At 36.0% G+C, this 20,737-nt stretch overlaps 1 protein-coding gene across 1 annotated transcript in view; it reads left to right on the top strand.

The window, feature by feature from the left end:
• Positions 1-20,326, top strand: part of CPEB4 (cytoplasmic polyadenylation element binding protein 4) — a 46,321-nt gene extending 25,995 nt beyond the window's left edge. Inside the window, exons 3-8 of the mRNA XM_062587756.1 lie at positions 7,434-7,607; positions 10,211-10,300; positions 10,942-11,060; positions 11,938-12,052; positions 12,271-12,452; positions 15,918-20,326. Of these exons, the coding sequence (XP_062443740.1) occupies positions 7,434-7,607; positions 10,211-10,300; positions 10,942-11,060; positions 11,938-12,052; positions 12,271-12,452; positions 15,918-16,145 (908 nt within the window). The 3' untranslated portion in view covers positions 16,146-20,326. The remainder of the gene's footprint in view (positions 1-7,433; positions 7,608-10,210; positions 10,301-10,941; positions 11,061-11,937; positions 12,053-12,270; positions 12,453-15,917) is intronic.
• Positions 20,327-20,737: the final 411 nt, after the last annotated feature.

Genomic DNA, 20,737 nt, shown 5'->3' with positions numbered 1-20,737 from the left:
TGATAGAAATTTTGGATATGACATATAACTTTTCTGGTTAAGCAAAGTATGTGTTTTTTTTTCTATTTCTAATTTTAAAATCATGAATGTGTATCAATAATTCATTGTTTTCAAGAGTGCATGCCCCTGAAAAATCTAAAAATGATTTTTTTTATATTGAGGCTGCTGTCACATTTGGAAATGATCATACATATTTACTTCCTTTTGAAGTTCCATTCATTTTCCTTTACAGGGTAGAATATCCTTTTGATAATATTTTAATACAAAGACCTCTTAAAGTGGGGTGATATTTCTCATCAGATACTTTTTAATGTTGTGTTTATTTAAAAAGAAATTAGGAGGAAAAAAAGCAGGTTTTGGCATTGCTACTGCTTAATTCTGCAGAATCAGTACTTCCAGAGGTGTCAGTCCTTGATGTTTACAGTGCAGCCAAATGCACTCTACTTTTTTGGTTTCATGCTGATTTTGACACTGCTGAAAGTGTGACAAATATGCGTTTTCTAGATGTATATACAGAGGTGTTTATTTTTTCAAAGATTGTCTTTCGTTAAGAAAATACTGTTCGAATGTTTTTCATTCTTTGAAGTTCAGCAGTATTGAAATCCACATGATATAGTCTCTTTATGTGTCTTTGACAACAATTTTTAAAACAGAGATCTCATTTGACAGTATCATGAAGATGACTGTGGCTGCAAGATGCAATGTTCTGATATGGAATAAATCTGCTGTCAGTTCAGATTTCTTAAAAATTTTGTAAGGTTCATTCTATATGGATGGTTTTTACAGTGAATCAGGTATTAGGTGACCTTGCTACTCTGTGTTTAGCATCCATAATCTGTTGTTCCACTGTCAGCCTCACTGTATGGTACCAAAGACTGGTTAAATGTAGATGTTCGTTATCGCTTTCATTGTTCTGCTTTTGATTTGATTATGGATAAGATTACATTCTCAAAAGCAAAGTTGGGATTGAGATGTTCACACAAAACGTTTTTTGAAGTGTACTGTTATCTGTGGTAGAATTTACTTAAAGCATGTGGTCCGTGCATTGCTTATGAAATGCATTGTGAAATATAAAGTACTGCTAAAATCTAACTTGGGTTATAATCAAGCCCACCCATCCTTAGGGGATGGTGGGAAAAATGATAATAAAATACCATGGTTCCTATCTTAATGGTCTTCTGCACAGCGTTATCATTTTTGTTGCAATTGCAGAATATAGTTTACTATAGAATATTTTAGAAATAAGTCTTTAATGTTGGAATGGCAAAAGCAAGTTATATCTGCTTCAATCATTTTTCTATAATAAAAAAAAATCATGAAAGTGTATTCTGTATAATAGATTCAAGCTATCTAGCTCACATCTAGAAATAATTCTGTGACTCTGATATTTCTGTTTTTCTAAAAGCTCAGGCCTAAGTGAACTAAAAGACAGACCAGCAGCAAATCATCTCCCTATCTTGTGTTTAGGAGAAAATGAAGAGTGGAGTAAACAGTTTCAGAAAAAGTCTGAGACTATGTTTGTGTTTTGAGCATATTTGCCTTCTAAGATAAGACATTGGCCACCTGTGATGATCTAAAGCTGAAAGTTTTTTCAAATAATTTAGCCTCTTACACTTTTAGCCATGTATATAAAATCTAACAAATGGCTGATGATAGTATCTTTGTTTTATCTTTGCGAGCCTTTGTTTTCCCTTCTAATCTTTACTGCCTGCATATGCGAGAGTTGTAGCCTAGTTCCCCTATAGTGGTTACCTCGTTTCTACCTTAGCTTCTTTTTGTAACTCGCTTTTGTCATTAAAATCAGCAGTTGAAATCATTATTGCATGTGCAAAAGCTTGTAAAAGTGGAATAACTTCAGCAAATTTTTTTTCAGCTTAAATATTTTTCCTATAGCTTGTATGATTTGTATGAAGTATGGAGGTATATTCAAATTGGCATGAATTTCCTAGCTTTCATGAAGATAGATAGTAAGAAACTATCTCAGTGGTGGAACTCATTCCTGGTAAAAGGATGCAATTGGGTCATACTTGTTCTTACGGTCAGATTATGTAAAGGCTTGATTATGAAACCAAAGTTTAACATGAATAACTGTCCCTCTTAAATTTTAAATATTACTGAGGTTACAAGAGAAATATAATATGCATAGGAACCTGAAATTATGTGGAACTAGTGAAAGTAGTCTATTTTGATATTCTAGAGGAAAGAAATCAGAGCATATCAGTGACTAACCTAAGAGTAAAAAATTGCAGTGTGTTGTTGGCCTCTGTGCTAAGGTAAAGAGCAGAATCTGTGCCTCCAAGAGCACTTGGACTAAAAATGTGAATTGGATACAGAACTTGACAGGTATTACATCAACCTGGATTTTAAGCATTTTAAGACAACTCTAGCAAGTTAGTGCTAATGAAGATAAAACCATAATTTCACTTGGAGCATACAGTTGTGCTGTCTATTCCAGGGGGATCTTATGTTAAATAATTTAATGCACAGGCTGTTTGATGGTTGCATAACTCTCCTGGTTGTCATGTGGTCTTAGAAAGTTGGGATGACGTTCTTCACAAAACATACGGATCCTTCTGCTTGCTCTCCCTTTGAAACGTTCTGCCACTTGCTCTGGCCTTAATTAAACCCTCCACAATTAATGGCAAAATGTAGCTTCGCAGCCACTACCATAAGGTAGGTAGCTCCATGCCAGCGGAAGGCAGAAGAAATCCATTAAAGAGGGATCTTTTTGCAAAGAAAGCTTTTAGTAAGTTTGAGGCTTAGGAGACTTAAAACTAGCGTACAGTTTTTATGGATCCTCAGCAAGATTGCTGTCACTGGGCTCTCCGTTCTCTATATACACTTGCCTATGGGATTCTACACAATGTGCTGACGGTCATTTTGGTGCTTCCTATAGAGAGAAAAAGCTGAGCCACATTTAACTGGAGATGTGTTATTGCACAAAAGTGTTGCAAGGAGGGCTGAGGTGACAAAATAATTGAAGTAACTGCTTAATAGCACTTCATAGTTTAGACTAATCATATAGGAGGATGTCTCTTCATGGGTTATTAATAAGCAGTTGAACTGGTTGTGTAAATACTTTCTGGTTTATAGGTTTTGTAACATAATTCTTGTTCAAATGTCTTATGAGGTCAGTAAATCTGTCCTAAGCCCTTGATGCATTCTCCTGAAATGTTAAAGAAATGGAGAAACAAAAACTAGATTTCAGGAGTCCCAAACCACATTGTAGTCTCCTCATTTGTCCACATGGAGTGGGCAGGCATAAGTATCTCTAGAATTAAGTCTTTCTCTCCTGTAATGGTTACTGTAAGGTATTGCTTGTGTTGAAGCTTAGCTGAGGGACTTCCATAGCAAAGATTTCACTGAATATGAAATTCTGGAAGCCAGAGGTGGAATCAGTAAATTACCGTTAGCTGTCTTCCTGGCCTGCCAAAAGAGCATTCTTTTGTTTCAGTGCTGTATTACATTGTGTGGAAATTAATGGCATGTGATGAGCTTTGAATTCAACACAGAGAGAAAGTTTGCGTCTGTATTGCGCTGGGATGGTTTAGAGTCTGTGGCCCTTGAGAAGCATTTTGAAATGTCACATCTTGGTATTTTGTGGGTTAGATGAAGCAAATGGAGGAAATTTTCTACTGTAAATTAAGAAAACAGTCTCAATGTTTAGTTCTCAAAACCTCTTCAGTAATATTTGGTGCTGGAAATGCTTTAAAGCTGGTTGCTGAGCTCCTCTGCTGTACTAATAAAGGAGAAAAATCCTATTGTCTGGAGTGGCACAGGTGGCAAAGCAGTGAGGAGTCTGCTGACCTAAATTGTGGTCACAAATCTGCAGTGAGAATTGTGTCTATGCTGAAGACTTTGTTGCCAAGAGTGGGTGTACCAAGCAAAGACGTTTGTGTGGTTTTGTTAGTAATTTAGAAACCACAGGCAAGATTTTATGGCTTTATAGGCATGGCTGTTTTTGAAAGTGCTTGAAGTCTTCTAAAACGTGTAAAAGCTTCTGAACCTGGTCAGAAACTCAGTAAACTTGCTGATTTTTTTGCATTGAAAGACGAGTTCATTAAAACTTTGTACTTCTAAGACTGTATGAATGTCTTGGATTTCTAAATTAAAAATCACTGTGGAAAAATTACGCTTGCAAAAGCCCTCAGCCTTTAAGATCCTTCAGTAAAGCTAGTATCTGTGCGTGAACACTTGAGGGTATGTTCTGGTCTGAACCCTAGGACTTGGGTCATTTTTTTCATCTTGGCATTAATTGCGAGTATCTCTATCAGCAAAAGATCAGCGAAATAAATGATCTTACCAATGTTAAACAATCATGAAGTAAATTGGATTGATGCGATTTTATTTTGAAAGAAGAAACTACTCGTGTTTTGTTGTGGTTTGCAAATATCGAATGCTTAAGCTAATTGTCAGCCTTACTTGTCTCTTGAGTGAGGCTTTCTCATGGTACTTGCCAGGATCCAGGTTTTGAAAACAATTGGCTGCCTTTCAGATACAGATTTTAATGAGATTATCTTTAAAACCGAAAGAATGTGCAAGTTTGATTAGGAAGCTTGGCCGTATTCTGACAACAGGTCCTGGAAGCCAGCTCAGAAAAATGTTGTACTTGTGATAGCATTGATTTGTTTGGGAGAAAAGGCAATTAGGAGGCAGTAGGTAGCTGTCTAATAATTATGGTGAATTTGTAAGTTAGTATGAGAAAATCTATACTATTAAACGTAGACTGCAGGAGGTCTGAGAAGCAGTGTTAGTCGCCTAGATGTTATCTCTGACTTTTAAGTCTTTTAACTGGTTATTTGCCACTAACAACGTAACTGTGCACTTTGTGAGATGCACGAAGCTTTTTTAGCAATCTAATCTCAAACGAGAAATAAACACAATTGTCCCTCACGTTCCTTGTGTTAGGGCTTTTCCTACAGTTCAGAGATCAATGTTGGAGTATACTTGAAGCTCGAGAGGTAGGGACCGTGTTGCCTTACAGAATGAGTGTCGAGAGACCTGGTGCTTGAGAAGAGATCAGTTTACTAACAGGCATACATCCAGCAGAGGAGTAAGGAATAGATACTGAAAGGAATGTGCAAATTAAAAACTGAAACTGTTCTCAAAAAGTCTCTTGAGTATACGTACATCCTTTGCTGGCCTCCTATCAACGTTTCGTATCAATGAGTAACAAGAGATGGTGCAAGGAAGCCATGGTATTGCGGGTGGTGGGGGAGATAAGCTTTTGAATACCAATTTAAATAACCTGGAAAGGGCTTGAGAATCACTGAGCTAGTATAAAGAAGATTAAACAAGGTCTTTTGGTCCTTATAACAATGTTTGAAAGGCTGTTTTCTTTCTCATTTAACATGCAGCAAGGACATATGGGAGAAGGCGAGGTAACAGTATTCCTATTTAATTTTCTAATGTTAACAATGTCTCATGGGAGAAATAACGTTAAGTTGTTACTGGAAAGCAAACCCCAAAATTTAAGATTAAAAAACATCAGCTTCGCATAAGTTTATGTAGTCTGCATGCCATAAATAAGCATTTTAACTGAATTATATTGTACTCTGGAGTAGCATACTATTTAGACTGAAATGATCATAATCCTTTCAGTGGACATCATCTGTGTGAATTCTTACACTGGAGAGCTACATTGTGTGTATGTTACCAATGACAGTACTGGAGAAGTTTATCTTTGGTTCTTTGGGTACTGATGGTTTTCTTGATCCAGCACAGAGTACAGAGAATACTTGTCCTGGTCAACTAGGTTAAAGAATCAGATCCTGCAAGGATGCGTGTTGAATTATGCAACACGAGTGGTAATATTGATGAATGTAAGAAAAGATTGTTTAGGTATGGAGAATTGTTCCCTTCCAAAAATACCTGCAGGATTGGGGTCGTAAGAGCCAAACAAAATATGCATCAATTCACTAGGGGAAAACAAAATCATGTTTAAGTCTATATTACAATATTTTTATCGTGGTAGAAAGCCAAGTTTGCCGAGTTGCAGAAATAGGCTGGATTACAGTTGATTGTTGGTTTTCAAAGTGTTATTTTAATTAAAGGCATAAAAAGATTCTTGAAAGTTCAAATAAAGAAAAATGATCAAGTCTTTGTATTTTATTTACGTAAATTCTATGGACTGTTGATCTTTATTTGTTTGTTAAACCTGTGAGTGCTTTGATTTTTGCATGGAAATTGTTTGGATATTGTAACTGGTCAAATTTTCTGTTCTCAAGAAGTTGTTTTTTTCTTTTTAAAATCAAATAAATTAATGTAATTTTGAATGAAGGAAAACAGAGCAGGATAAATTAAGCTTACTAATATACTACTATGTTAGATTGTAATGAATTCTGAAAGGCAGACATAGTATATTGTATTTTAGGTAAAATAAAATGTATCCTAAAATTTCTAGCACATCTCATATGTTGGCTTATTTTTCACATATTTATATTCCTATTACACCCATTAAATGAGTAGAAGTCTGTTCAGTTTACTATCTAGCTATTGAATTTTGTAACTAAAAGGTGACATTACTGAAAGGATAAGTTTGTATGCTCTGTTTATGATGTTACACAAAATAAGAATAGTATAAAAGTAATGAAACTTACTAAATAGATCTATAATAAAAGTTTATAATAGGAGAGCATTGGACTGTATAGGGGAAGCATGCTTCAACGTTTTCTCTTAGATTGAGTCCATTAACCAATATCTTTTTTTAACATCTAAGTAAACCTGGTCTTCCCAAGGAATGACACAGTATTGCTTAGTTTTCAGGCATCTTTTGCAGGCAATTACAGTGGATCTTGTTGTTTTTATTAGGGTGTTTTTTTTTATTTCCAAGTGGATGGTTTATGAAGGGTCTTGATACCAGGTGATTTATATGTGTACTCTATTTAGTTGGTAGAATTCTTTATTTTCCCATCTGTATTGTGAAATTGTATCAGCTCAGTGTAGGAAGTTGTTTACTGGGAAGTGATATATATGGCTTAGATTTGAGTAATGTCTGCTATAGGGAAAGTCCTTGAAATAATTGGGCTTATACTCTCTTCTGTTTTACATCTTTTAATTGCATTCAGAAACACAAAATATTATGGAAAATGGTCAGTCTGAGCATCTATTGGAAATACTGTTTTATTTCAAATTTTCATTAGTTGTAGTTTAGTTATGAAGAAGATAGTGACTTTTTCTCTTAAATAATTTATCTGAGTTACTGAATGGTACTGGAACCTGTAAGGTTCCTATGAAATAGAGAACATAGTAGCTCATTAAAAGGGAAGACTGCAAACAGCTCTCCTGCTAATGCAGCAGCCAGGGTGAGGTTTTCTTTTTTTTCCTTTTTCTTTTTTCCCCCCCATTTAAATAGCACTTTCTTCTGTTAGTATGTATGGTTTTTTTTTCCTTCTTCTTTTATTTATTTATTTATTTATTTTTACCCTCTCTAGGTCAGTCTTCACTGTTTCCAATGGAAGACGGGTTCTTGGATGATGGACGTGGGGATCAGACTCTTCACAGTGGTTTAGGATCACCTCACTGCTTCTCTCACCAGAATGGAGAAAGAGTGGAACGGTATTCCCGTAAAGTCTTTGTCGGTGGACTGCCACCAGATATTGATGAAGGTACGCAGAGAAAAATTTAACCAGAAATACGCCTTCTGGCCTAGTGACAAAATTGCAATGCGAAACCTTTTGTCTGTTAGCTAAGGCCTGATTGTTTTCCAAACTCTGCAGAAGACCTTTGATATGTAAATAGATCTCTCTATGTCACTTCTCTCAATCCATGTCAAAAGTGAGATAATTTGAACTAGTTTTGGCTATGGAATTGCTCTACCTTTGAAAAATAGAATTGTGTGTTCAGCACACATTCAACAAGATAAAATTATATATAAAAAAAAGATGGTGATGGGGAAATAAGTAAATATCCCTTACCAATACTTTACAGCCTGTTTATAGGCACCAGAAGGTAGTGGTAGGAGGAGTGTTGCTGTTTTTTTATAAAGTTTGTTTAGTCCTTGTAAGTCTTAGCTCTCTATTTAGATGTTTATGTGGAATTGTTTAGAGCTTGTTTTTGGCCAGTGATTGTGTCCTATATTAGCTCTTAACATACATGTGTGTTGAAGACTCAGAAAAAAATAAATGTATGCAGAGACAGTTTCATATATTGAGGAAGCAAGGATTTCTGTTAGGTGCGTCCCACAAACTGTGGTGACAGAGAAGAAAAATATATCATATCCAATTGTGAAGCTTCTTTTGTCCAGAGTTTGGTGTTTTGCTGTGTATGAACCTAAAAAAATCATGGTTTGTCGCTTCTTAATATGTTGTTTTAATGTCCACCTTTCATATGAGGGAGGATGGTAATACATGTCACTGCATACTACTGTGACATGACAAGCTGACTTGCATGTCGAATAAAAGAGCTACTTTCATCATGGTTACCATAGCTTATGCCTTTAGCATTTAAAGGGTTGAATATAACATGGTATCTACAAGAAAACATATTATTTCAATCTTTTTTTTCTTTTTTACCTTTGTTATTTTAAAAGCAGCTGAGCACATGAATAGGTTGATCTGTGTGGGCCCTAGTTACTGAAGCGTAAAGACCTTTGTTAAACCTGTGCTCAGAGAGTAGCTAGAATTTTTCAATGCTGCTTCTGCCAGCACTCTTCCTGTAAATGACACGTGTCAATTAGCATAAGGACGACGCGATTTAAAATTTACTGCACAACCAAATTTTTGACGTATTTTGACTATGTGCTTTAATGTTAAGTTTGTGATAAATGCTGTTGCGAATGGAGATCTATTTGGAGAATAGATACACAGTAAGTATTGTTTTCTGTGGTTTATATCCTCATCAGCATGTAACCTTGACACTCTTGCGTTGCAGTGTATGTTCCTGCTGACCCGTGGTGCACAAAGAGCTGTCAGGGCAGTGACCTCTCAGTTGCTATTATATTAGCAATGTGGGCAAAGAGTATAAACAGACTGAGAAGGGCAGAGCTAGTAACACCTTTGCAGATTTCTAACAGAGTTTGAGGATAGGAAACTCCTCTCAAAATTGTGTATTAAGAACCCCCAACAGAACACAGCTGATGAGGTTTTCATCCTGGTCCTGGGATATCCTCTGGATAGGACAGAATGCTCCTAAAGCACCGTTCTCTTACGCTTTTTATTTGTTAGAGAGCTGTGAGCAGCCCCCAGTGGAGTTATTCCTGTTCTTCAGGCTGTATCAGTAAGGGGTAAAAATCAGGAGAATTTGAGATTTCTTAATGAAACATTTTTCTGAGAAATACAATATGGCAAAGGGAAGAATGGTGGAACACTGTGGGGAAAGTAGTTGTATTAAACATTGCTAATATAGAAAGCCCTGTAATACCTTAAGCAGAATACTACTGAGCAATGTGCCAGTTTAGGTGACTCGCCAGCAACAGGATGATTTATCTCTATTTCAATTTTTTAATTAGCATTGCTTGTCCAGAGATTTTTGTTTCCCTGCTAATGGTTCAAGTATGTTTGCAGAGAAGGAAGGGGAATAATCAATCTCAAGAAGAACAGAGCTCTAATTAGAAAGCTTCCATAGGACTAGCATATGTAGTTTTTTTCCAAAAATATGAGGTAGAAGAAAGATTTGAAATGGATGCAACAGTTGCTTCATAATACAGTGACATGCTGTTTGTCATCTGTCCTATAAAATGACATAACTGTGTTCTGCAAGTTTACTGTAAGTTAGTTTGAGCTTAAGTCGGATAGTATTTGCAGTTGTGGCACTGACACATGATATGAATGGACGTGGCTGGGTACTGTGATAGTCCCTTCCTTTTACTCCAGTCTTTTCACAATTACAAGATCTGATGACTTACTAGCGAGTTGTCTGCTAACTCTTTGTGGGAAAGTGCCTGAAGCTAGATTAAGATAGCTATATAGATTCAGTGACTCCATTTCTGTGAATTACTGAGTTATGAGTTTTTATTTATAGCCATTAGTAGGGGGGGAAAAATTGATCTTTCAACTGTCTTGTTTTCCAACGTATATTCTGAGTTGTCAGAAAGATTTGCCAACATTGTTAAGCATTTCTATGAACTGCTCAACTTCTGGGGTTGCAAAATGTTTGTTCATAGGCTGGGAAGAAGATACCCGAGATCTGTGTTCTTCAGATGTCTTGCATGTCATACAGTTGATTGATGCTTTCATTTTCAGTTCATGCTTTTTCTCCTTTCTCTTTATAGATGAGATCACTGCTAGTTTTCGTCGTTTCGGACCTCTGATTGTAGACTGGCCGCACAAGGCGGAGAGTAAATCTTATTTTCCTCCAAAAGGTAAATTTGATTATTAGTATCATATGAGTATTTTTGATTTTTTTTTTCTCAGTAAAGCTCCATTTTGGAGATTTTTGTGTTAATGGCCCTATGTTTAGGAAAAAAAAAAAAAGTTGAATCCTTAGGGCTGTTGTGCACTGATGGACTGTAGAACATGGTCTTGTGATTATTTTCCTCTTCTTCCTTAACTTCGTCTTTTTACCTTATTCCTTTTTTTTTTTCCTGTTGTTCCTTTTTCTGCTTTACTCATTTTTATAGTAATAGTCAAGAGCAGTCCTTTTTAAAGCAGCTAAATGCCTTCCACAGAAACCAGGAAGGATTTGTACCTTATATTCACAACCATGCTTGGCGACGTGCTTCTAGAGCTGTTGCTCTTGGTCATTTAATACTCTTGGCTTATTCTTTGCCAAAAGAGAGGGAGAGAGAGTATATTGGGCACAAATGTCCCTGCTTTCCTTTTTGACAATGCAGAGGACTTGCAGCAGACCAGTCTAGGAGTGTGCAAGAGCATTGTAAAATTTGTCCTTCATTATGCTGTAGCATGATGACGTGGCATCAGGCAAAATTCTGTGTTAAATTATTGATGATATCATATATGACAATAAAAAAGGAAATCATATATTTGTTTTTTCTCTTTGTAGGATATGCATTTTTGCTGTTCCAAGATGAAAGCTCTGTTCAGGCACTGATTGATGCATGTATTGAAGAAGATGGAAAACTCTATCTTTGTGTCTCCAGCCCCACTATCAAGGACAAACCGGTAGGTAAATTTTTCAGTGGCTATGCAGTTCCTGTATGATAATTAGAAATTGTGCTGTTCAGATGCCCTTTTTTCTTTTCTTTTTTTTTTCTGTCTTTAGAGCACTAATATCTAAATTTCTTTATGTCGTCAAATTAAATTCTTAAAGAGAAGATCAAATTAGATGGGTATTTCTAAACTCTGAAGTTAATCCTCCATGATGTACATTACATACACATCATGAGGTTTTTAGTCTAGTTACAATTCATATTTTTCTTAGAAAAAGACTTACTAAATTTCACGTTTTTTAATGTAATATATTCTTAGCATGAATTCTGTATTATATTCAATAGTACCTGTAGCGCTGTATGGAGCATGTTTTGACAGAGGTGAATTAAACCTCAAAAAGCATAACAAGTCAATTAATAGAGAGACTTATGATGTATTCCTGTACTTTGAATTTGGCCAGCTGTAGGCAAAGTAGCTAGTTCAGCATAGTAAATAAACACACGACCTTGTGCACTGAAGCCTGTTCCATTGAGATAACACTAGTCCAGTGCCTACACTTTACTTGGCTAGAATAACACAGATAACAGATATATATGCAGCAACGTAGTTCATACACCACAGTTCAGTCATGATTAAGTAAATGTGCAAGCAGTATTTTTTTTTCCTACAAATTTAGGTAACAAGTGGTGAAATTTGGTATGATGAAGAGGTCTGTCTTAATAGACATTATTACCATTTCATCTTGAGAAGTGATTGCTGAATAAGTAGAAAATTAGTTTTAAAATACAATTTTTAAATTTCTTCTTTGTAGGATACTGTTTTAATTTATGTTACTGAAATACTTTCTGAATTGTGAATGGTTTAAAAAAAAAAGGCTTTTTGTCCATAGGTTCAGATCCGGCCTTGGAACCTTAGTGATAGCGATTTTGTTATGGATGGTTCACAGCCTCTTGACCCACGAAAAACTATTTTTGTTGGTGGTGTTCCTCGGCCTTTACGAGCAGGTACACTGCGTGTTCTGCAGTATTGGGCATGTTGAATAAGCTGTATGATTGGGAGAGCAAGGGGGGAGACGTAATTTCAGCAAGGGAAGTGTTAAGTGCTCTTGACACTTATACCGGGAAACATTAATACAAATGAACTGTCATATTTGGTGCTTTTAGGAAGTGAGAAAAAAAATTACTAAATCTACACTACTGTTTTCTTTTTCTTTCTGGTTTAGTGGAACTTGCAATGATAATGGATCGCCTGTATGGAGGGGTGTGCTATGCTGGAATTGACACAGACCCTGAGCTGAAGTACCCAAAAGGAGCTGGGCGGGTTGCATTTTCTAATCAACAAAGTTACATAGCTGCTATCAGCGCTCGCTTTGTTCAGCTGCAGCATGGAGAAATAGATAAACGGGTAAGGTCCTCAAGCACGTTCTATTTTTGTTTCATGCCTTCTCTAGAAATGGTTTTCCAAGTAAACGTGAATGCGTCACTTGAAGACTGTAAATGTTAGATCGGATTCATTGCATATTTAGGGCTAGATTTTGCCACTTAGATACGACACAGAATAAAAATGAAAGTAGTGCAGAGCTCTTGCTTCTGGACTGTGGTGGCAACTGTGAAGCAGACTTCCTTAAACTGCCTAGCATAATGGGAAGCATTTCAGCTCCCTTGCCCTTTTGTAAGAGCATTGCATTTTTATACTCCCACTGTAAGTATTTGCCCTTGTAATGTTTGTATAAAGTCAGGGAGTAAGGCATCTCCCAAGGATGGAGCAGTTCCTATTCCTGTTCTACATCTCTATAGAGAGTAGGCAGAATTTGGCCTGATGTTACATATACTGGATCATCCTAAAGAGCATCATAGCAAAGCGTTGTAAGCTCCTTGGTGGACGTTACAGCCTCATAGTCATCCTCCATAGCTTACTTAAAGGCTATGCCCAGTTAACTTCTAAAATGATGATCAAAATTATTTACAGCTTATTTTATTCTTTTATTAACATAAATTAAAGGAGTATGCCAAATGGATCTGCAGCTTGCTTCTCTTCGCACTCTAATATAAAATGTGACTGTCCTATTATGCTAATCTTAGGGCCACAATTTTGAGAAACTCAGAACCTCTACTGTGCTGTCTAGTTCGTGCTTTTTTCTAAGATTTTCAGGAATCAGGATTATGTGGCTGTCATTATTGATATTAATTCTATAATTACTACAGGGAGGGGAAAAAGGCCCCAAAGCCTTAACCTCTAAGCTTCAGTCAGTCATTGTTGTTAAATGGCTGATTAGCTGATTATCATTTCACTCCTGTTTGCCTATACAACTGGGGAAGAAGAATTGGAACAACAATTTGATTGTGGGCCTGAGAATTGGAATGTTTTTGTTCTAGTCTTGGCTCAGAAATAAATTCTGTATGGCTTTGAACAAATAATTTGCCTCCCCCCCCCACCCTTGTGCAACTTCTGCTTGCATAAGCAGACACTTGGGTGAATAGGTCCATTGAAGCTGGTGGGACTACAGATTTTAAGTAAGTACTTGTGAACTCTAGGAAAGATTTTGCAATCTATTTCCCTTTCCTTCTCTCCTCCCACTCCTCCTTATTTCCCTGTTTTCTACATGCTTTAGAAGAAATGTGGGGAGATACGTGCTCAGAGGATTTATTAGAATAGTTGTTTTGGATGCATGAGAGAGAAATGCAACAGTGGCAATACTGCTTTTTGTTATTAAGGTATTATTTTTTATTAATTTTTATAGTAACGTTTTATATGCACGTAAAATGACTAACAGAGAAGGAATTCCTGTAAAATTAGGCAAAGAGGTGCGCTCTTCAATGAGATAATACAAGTTAAATGTTCGGTGGCCTGCAGCACCCAGCACTGTAGAGGTTCTGATGAGTGCTACCACCCTAACTTTGATGCAACTGCTGTAATTTAAGCTACTCTACACTGTGCATTTGAGAAGTTCAATATGCATAGCACAAATAACAGGTAATATTTGGTAATATTTACAGGTAATATTGCAAGTCAAATTTGGCACACGTGCTTCAGCACACAATAAATGTGCTGAAGGCTCTAATATCTGTGGGTTGCTAACTTGCACAAAAACTGGTGCTGCAGGTACAGGCCAAAGCAAACAGATGTATAGTTACATGTGCTGTAGTTGGGCCTTTAGGTTGCAGCCTAGGCCAGCCTCTGAGTGTGTCTGGGAACACTGGTAATAGAGGAAGATAGCTGCCACATTAAGGAGGCCTGCGTAGCGTATTTGTAGTTTACACTCCTTAGCATTTATAGAAGATGAAGATGACGCTCATCACTGAGTACCCACTTAAAACTAGTTAGCCAAAGTAGCGTTGAAGGGAGAAAGTGGTATGATGTTAGGAATGTTTGTTTGCCTCTGCTATTTTACACATTTGCAGTTCTGGGTTAGCGTGAGGGGTATTTGAGAAACAGAACTCTTCAGGAATGGAAAACAAAAAATGAAGTGAAAAGAAAGGCTACTACACTGCTTTGAGTAGTTTATTTTTACTGTAAGCACAAACTGCATCAACTACTGCAGTGACTTGCCTGGACTGTAATAAAATTGGGTAAGTTTAAAAACACAGGAACTTATGAATGTCCTTATTTGGCTTGGTTGGCGTGGCACTCTGAGATCCCCGAGACGTACAAAGACTTTCATCACTGTGCCAGATGCAGAAATAGAAGGGTAACATTAGAGACACTAGTCTTGGTCTGGATATTTGGAAATGTTTTTGAGAAAAATGGTTAAACAAGCTTCAGAGAGTGCTCACAAGCACTTCTAGAATAGCAACTTGTAATGTAGCTATATATTTTTTAAGTTGAGGTTTTGTGCTGTACTTTGGAGTAATTCATGCATTGACCTTAAGCAGCCCTAAGAAGCAGAGAAATGGTAGTGATGGTGATCATTAGTAGTGAGGTGGAACAGAGGCTTCAGGGGATGGCAGGGCTGTGGTTGTTATTTAAACGTGTAGGCATGTCTAAACGAGCTGTACTTAATGTAGCCGGGCACTGAGAGTCATGAGCTCGTCATTCCTGTCACAGAAGAAGCTTTCTGGAGTGCTGTGGACAGGGTTTTGTAGTCCATAGTACAGCAGGCTTGGTTTTGGTACGCAAATGCGTGGATTACAAGCCAGTAGCCTGCAGATGTTGCAGTATAGATGTATCCTTGGAGCACCAGCTGGTAAATTCCTATGAGTTATTACCAGTTAAAAACTTGGAAGAAAATTTTCCTCTCCTTTCTTGTCTCCTGTGCTAAATTGCTGCTCATCATCTTGTCCTTAATGCCAGCTCTCTAGGTTGGCATTTTAAGCTTCACATATGATACCAGCAAGGTTAGGCACCTTGCTGCCAATCTCCTTCTGCTGAGTGAAGTAAGCCTCAGTAAAAGGAAACAGAATCGTACTCTTTATTAAAGATAATAAATGATTTTTTTTTAAGGTGGAAATTCAGACATTGAAATTTGCTGAATATGTGCATTTTTAATTTGCAGTTAGTGTGTAAACTGTTTATGTTCCTGCCTGAAAGAGTAGAAGCTTAATTGTGTGTCACCATACTTAAACCCCCACAATTCTCCCAAGGTTTTGATAAGAATCTCTGCACATAAATTCTGTAATAATGTGTTCATTGGTACCTTTTTTAAAAAGGTTATAGCATGCATGATAAAGATGATGAGTATCCAGGTTTTTTTAAGCTATAAGGAGGAACAGTGGGAGCAGGATTGTTCTCAAGTGTGTAGTTTTGAGTGTTTAATGGCTGTGATCAAGTGATCACAGTCTTGCTAGAATAAACATAGTAAATAATGTGGAATTGTCATTACCTACATTGTTATTAAGAATTGCAAACTTTCTTCTTGTTTTCTGCATACAGGTGGAAGTTAAGCCATATGTCTTGGATGATCAGCTTTGTGATGAATGTCAGGGGGCCCGCTGTGGTGGAAAATTTGCTCCATTTTTCTGTGCTAATGTTACCTGTCTGCAGTATTACTGTGAATATTGCTGGGCTGCTATCCATTCACGTGCTGGCAGGGAATTCCACAAACCCTTGGTGAAGGAGGGAGGTGATCGCCCAAGACATATTTCATTCCGCTGGAACTAAGTGATTACTGCAGTGCTTATATGCAGGCCTCAAATTAAGTGCACTCTTCTGTTATCCTGATTGTCCCTACCCCACCCAACCCTTTCTCTTATTCAAGATAGCATGTCCTTTTGTAGTAGTCTGTAATTTAACAATAGTATAATGAAAGAATGACCTATAATATGGGTATTTTGTAGACTCTTGTCATTGAAAACTGTATTGGGAACTCCTTTTCGTATTGATAACATGTTGCAAGCAAGTTGCATTCTCTTGTCTTTACTACCAAGAGAACACTTAATTTCATGCAACATTTTCTTAGAGGAGAGAAAAATATTAAGAAAAGAGAATTGAAACAATAGAGTATTTTGGTTTTTTAATTAAATTATTGTTAATAAAGAACATAAGAATACTTTTATTAAAATAACCATGTAACAATAACACTATCGGTCTGTTCTGACACTTTCCCCCAGGGAAGCCTGTTCTTTTCCTCTCTTTTTGTTTTGACTTTGCAGTTTTTCCAGCAACAGATGAAGTTAGCATTTACCTATCAACAGGAAAGAGCATGTTTAAAGCAACAGAAATGCATGAGCAAAGTTCAGGCAGCATTATAATAGTGTTTTTAAAAAAAATCTGTTAAGGGTTTTGAGGCTGAATTTTTAGCTCGGTATGTATCTGACCGTGCCTCTGACTACCACCCACATCCAAATTACTAATGAGATAGGCAGAGCTTACTATAGTTTCATCAGAATGATTACATTTTAAGAATTCCTGAATGTATAAGTTGAGTAAAGTTACTACTGAGGGGGGAGTGCACTTTCTTTTTTCTTTAAGAGAATTCAGTTGTCTGATTACAGCCCTAGAAATCCTACCAAAGCTAGAAAAATGACAACTAGTTAACTGGCATTTCCTCTCCTGAAGGATGAATATATAGATTTTTATTTTTGATGGCTATATATAACTCTATATCCTAATCTACTAACATTCATCAGGGGCCAGCCTTTGCTCTCCATTTTGACATGAAAAAGTAGAAAACCTAAGGATACCTCAAGGATATCACTGATTTTCATTGAAGTTTTGATATTCCAATGTGTCACACAAATTAAAATTGGCTGCTTATTGATTTCCCATCTTGGATGTAAAGTTAGTTTTAAATATCCTCTAACTTAGTTGTAACCGAAGGCATAAAGCTAAGTAATTTCCAAGTCTTGCTTTGTACTGTTCCCTGAATTTGTGTGCGAGACAGTGCAAACATGCATATGCCTTTCTTACTCTTCCTGTAGAAAAATATCTCAACTGAGATTCCTCCTCTTCAGAACTTAATATGGGGAAATAAGGAAACATAGGTATTTGAAGTGCCAACATTGCTAAGTTAATGCCTGCTTTATTATAAATAAGTTCTACCTTGAGAAGCATTAACACAGTACATGTTAATCGAATGATGAGGAGTGGGTGCACGAGTTTAGTTTGGAATAGTTGAATGAAGGAGTAGTTCTGAAAAATATTTTTATTACTTTTAAACTAATGCCCTGGCCAACTTTTAAAATGATTTTTTTTTTAGCAGTGTACAAACAAACAAACTTGGTGGCAATCTTCTAAACTGCCTGACTGGCATGGTACCATCCTAGATTCTCTCAAACCAAAGACTTGCCTCAGCACTGCTTGGAAAACATCTGCTCCATAAAAGCCTTTGCCAGCCCCCTCATCTTGTTCCCCCCCACCCAGATTATCTTTATGAGAAGCAGTTTTTATTTGCAATACAGGCTTTAATGAACTATACCTTATCAAGTTCCAAAGGTCAAAATGGAGACATTTGCTGTCTACTAGTCAAGTATAGAAAGGGAGCTGCTTTTAATGAAATCCCTGAAAATATTGACAACAGTAATGCAAATGCAGAGTGCTCTTGTGTAGATTGTCAGGGACTTTTTTTTCTCTGAAGTACATAATTATAGTTGGAATGTTCCTTTAATTTTTTTAATGCTTGTAGGTGGCTTGGGGTGTGCTATTGTGCCGATCCTACCCAGTTAACAGGTGAGATGAGTTACCATTACAAGAAATAACACTGTTTGAGAACTAGCTTTGAATAATAATTTTCCCTTTGTACATGACCTGCTGAATTTCGGTACAGTGTTTTTGTAGCTAACTTATTTTGTCATGCACATAATGTATATTTGTTATGCACTACTTTTGTATATCTTGTTTTTCCAACAGTGAGCATTTTTAGGCACACTTTTCACTGACGGGATATCTCTTTATGCAATACCTCAATTTTTCATATTGCAAAGAGTAGCTTTTTGTACTTTTATTACTGAGAGATCTTCATATACTTCATTTTTTAATATAAATAATTTTAATAAATTTTATTTTCTTATATTCTGCTTTTTATACATTTCAGTGCTCTGCATACATTTTGAATTATGGATGTTGTGCACTGGCAATGCTATTTTAGAATCTGCAGAGAAAAGAAAGCATGTTGCTTAAACATCTTAGCCCAGCACCAGGTATTTGGTGTACATATAATTTAAGAAATAGTATATGTAAAGTTGAGAATTAAAGAAGAAAAGCATGAAAGTGACAAATGACACTGTCTTTAGACCCTGAAATTTAAATGCATAAATATAGTGTAGAAATTTAAAAGTAAAGAAACAGCAAAATTGTCTACTGCTTCTTACTAAGTTTTTAAAAATTATACACAAATGCAGGCGTTTTTGGTGAATGTTTAGCCATTTTTAATATTAATAACAAATTGATGTTAGGTGTTTGATGCAGAAATGTGTCTGCTCTTTTAAATTATATTTAAAGAATAAAAGAGAGCCTGCTAGGTGGCAGGCATGTAATGTTAGTATGCATGACTAATGTAAGAAATTGTTATTCTACTAATATTCACTTGTGATTGTGTGACAAGCGTGTTTACAAATTATTTGGTTACACTTCGATTTACAGGGCATAAACAATTATATACATTACTCTGTACTTAAATAGTGATTACATGTCCTTCTGATTACATGGGATTTGTAGTTGGAGTTACCATGTCACTCCAAACATAATTAACATGTAATTAGTTTACAAGTCTTAGGGTATCACTTCAATTTGCAAAGGGGTTAATAAGCATGTAGTTTTATCACATTAGCATGGCACTGGCCATGTATTTACAATGTAGTTACAGAGTAATTACATGGTTATTTTTGCAATGTAAAATAAAGTGTTTCTGATTATTTTATATGTAAAGGAACCCCACTGCCCCGTGCTTTTTGGTATAGTATATACTTCTCCATACACAGACCTCTGCAGAATGCAAATTTAAAACTTGCAGTGAATGAATTTAGCGTTTTATAAGGATGCTGTTGGAAAGACTTGATAATTCACCCCTTTTGTTTTTGAAGAGTTAAAACCTTCTGTTAAAAGGTGATTTAAAACTTGAATGTGATGAATTGTGGCAAGTTAACTTCAAGTTATGTGCAATACCTATTTCAGACTTCTGGAAGATCTTTGCAGTGTAATTCTTTGTTTTTAATTGCAGACATTTAAAAATGTCATTTTCTACTGTTCTAGTAAATCCTCTTTCTTGCTGGTGTTTCTAAAGAAAAGAATCAGAAATCAATCTTTCTACTAATGTAAATTTGAGATTATTTTTAAAAAATGGAATAAAAGGTTTTGGTCATTTGCTTTATTTTATTATCTTATTTTAAAGCTACTGTGATAGCATTGTAAGAATTGGGACAATATTGTATTCAACTGTTTTATTTTTTATATTTTTAAATTTTAAAGTATAATTAGTTTTTATAATTTTCATCAGATTTTTTGTTATATTTTTTGGAAGTGAAACTTTTAGCAAGTGGGTGTCTAGTTTTTACTAATCCCTAATATGTTTTTCCCCCAATGTATTGCTCATATTATCAGAAGGAAAAGTTATTTAAGTATGTCAGTTAATTGTACTACTTGGCTGAATTTCCATATAGTTTTTACTGTGTATGGGGAGGTTGTAGTATTTATTATAGCATTTTAAATAAGGGTAATTCATTTTTTATTAAAGTCATTTTCACGTTTAAGTTCATATTTTTGTATGTTCTACTCTAAGTTATATAACACAAGTTACTTTTTTTAAAGAGTTCATTTGTTGAAGTGCTAGTGAAAAATTAATGTTATTAAATAGTTTGCAAATGACTATTTATACCAGTATGCATATAATTTTTAAATATTTGTAATGTGAGATGTTGAATGAATAAAACTTTTAACTCAATTTTTCTTCTTAACCTTCTTATTTTAAGCTTCCTATGGAAACATGTTCCTTTGTGGCTGAAGTGTATGGGGCTTGGGAAGTGATTTTGATGAAGCAGACAGCACACCTATGACTATATGATGTGTTAAGTGCTTTAGGCTAAGTTCTGCGGTTCTGTTCTGGTCAAAACTCTAACTGGTTTGGAGCATGGTTTTGCAGGGGGTAAGTGTGTGAGAGGAGTACTAGCACTTGAGAGATGCTGATACCCTGAACACTGCATTAAATTGCTGTGAAATAACTGTGCAATATTGCAGAAATGGAATGCACTAGTGCACTCTGGATCACAGTGAAAGAAGCAGCGTCTTTACTGCTGCTGTCCAGATGTCTGTAGGGGGAT

Source organism: Rhea pennata, chromosome 14 (genome assembly GCF_028389875.1).
Source record: "Rhea pennata isolate bPtePen1 chromosome 14, bPtePen1.pri, whole genome shotgun sequence".
In the NCBI taxonomy this organism is placed as follows: Eukaryota; Metazoa; Chordata; class Aves; order Rheiformes; family Rheidae; genus Rhea; species Rhea pennata.
This window is presented reverse-complemented; position numbering and strand designations above follow the sequence as displayed.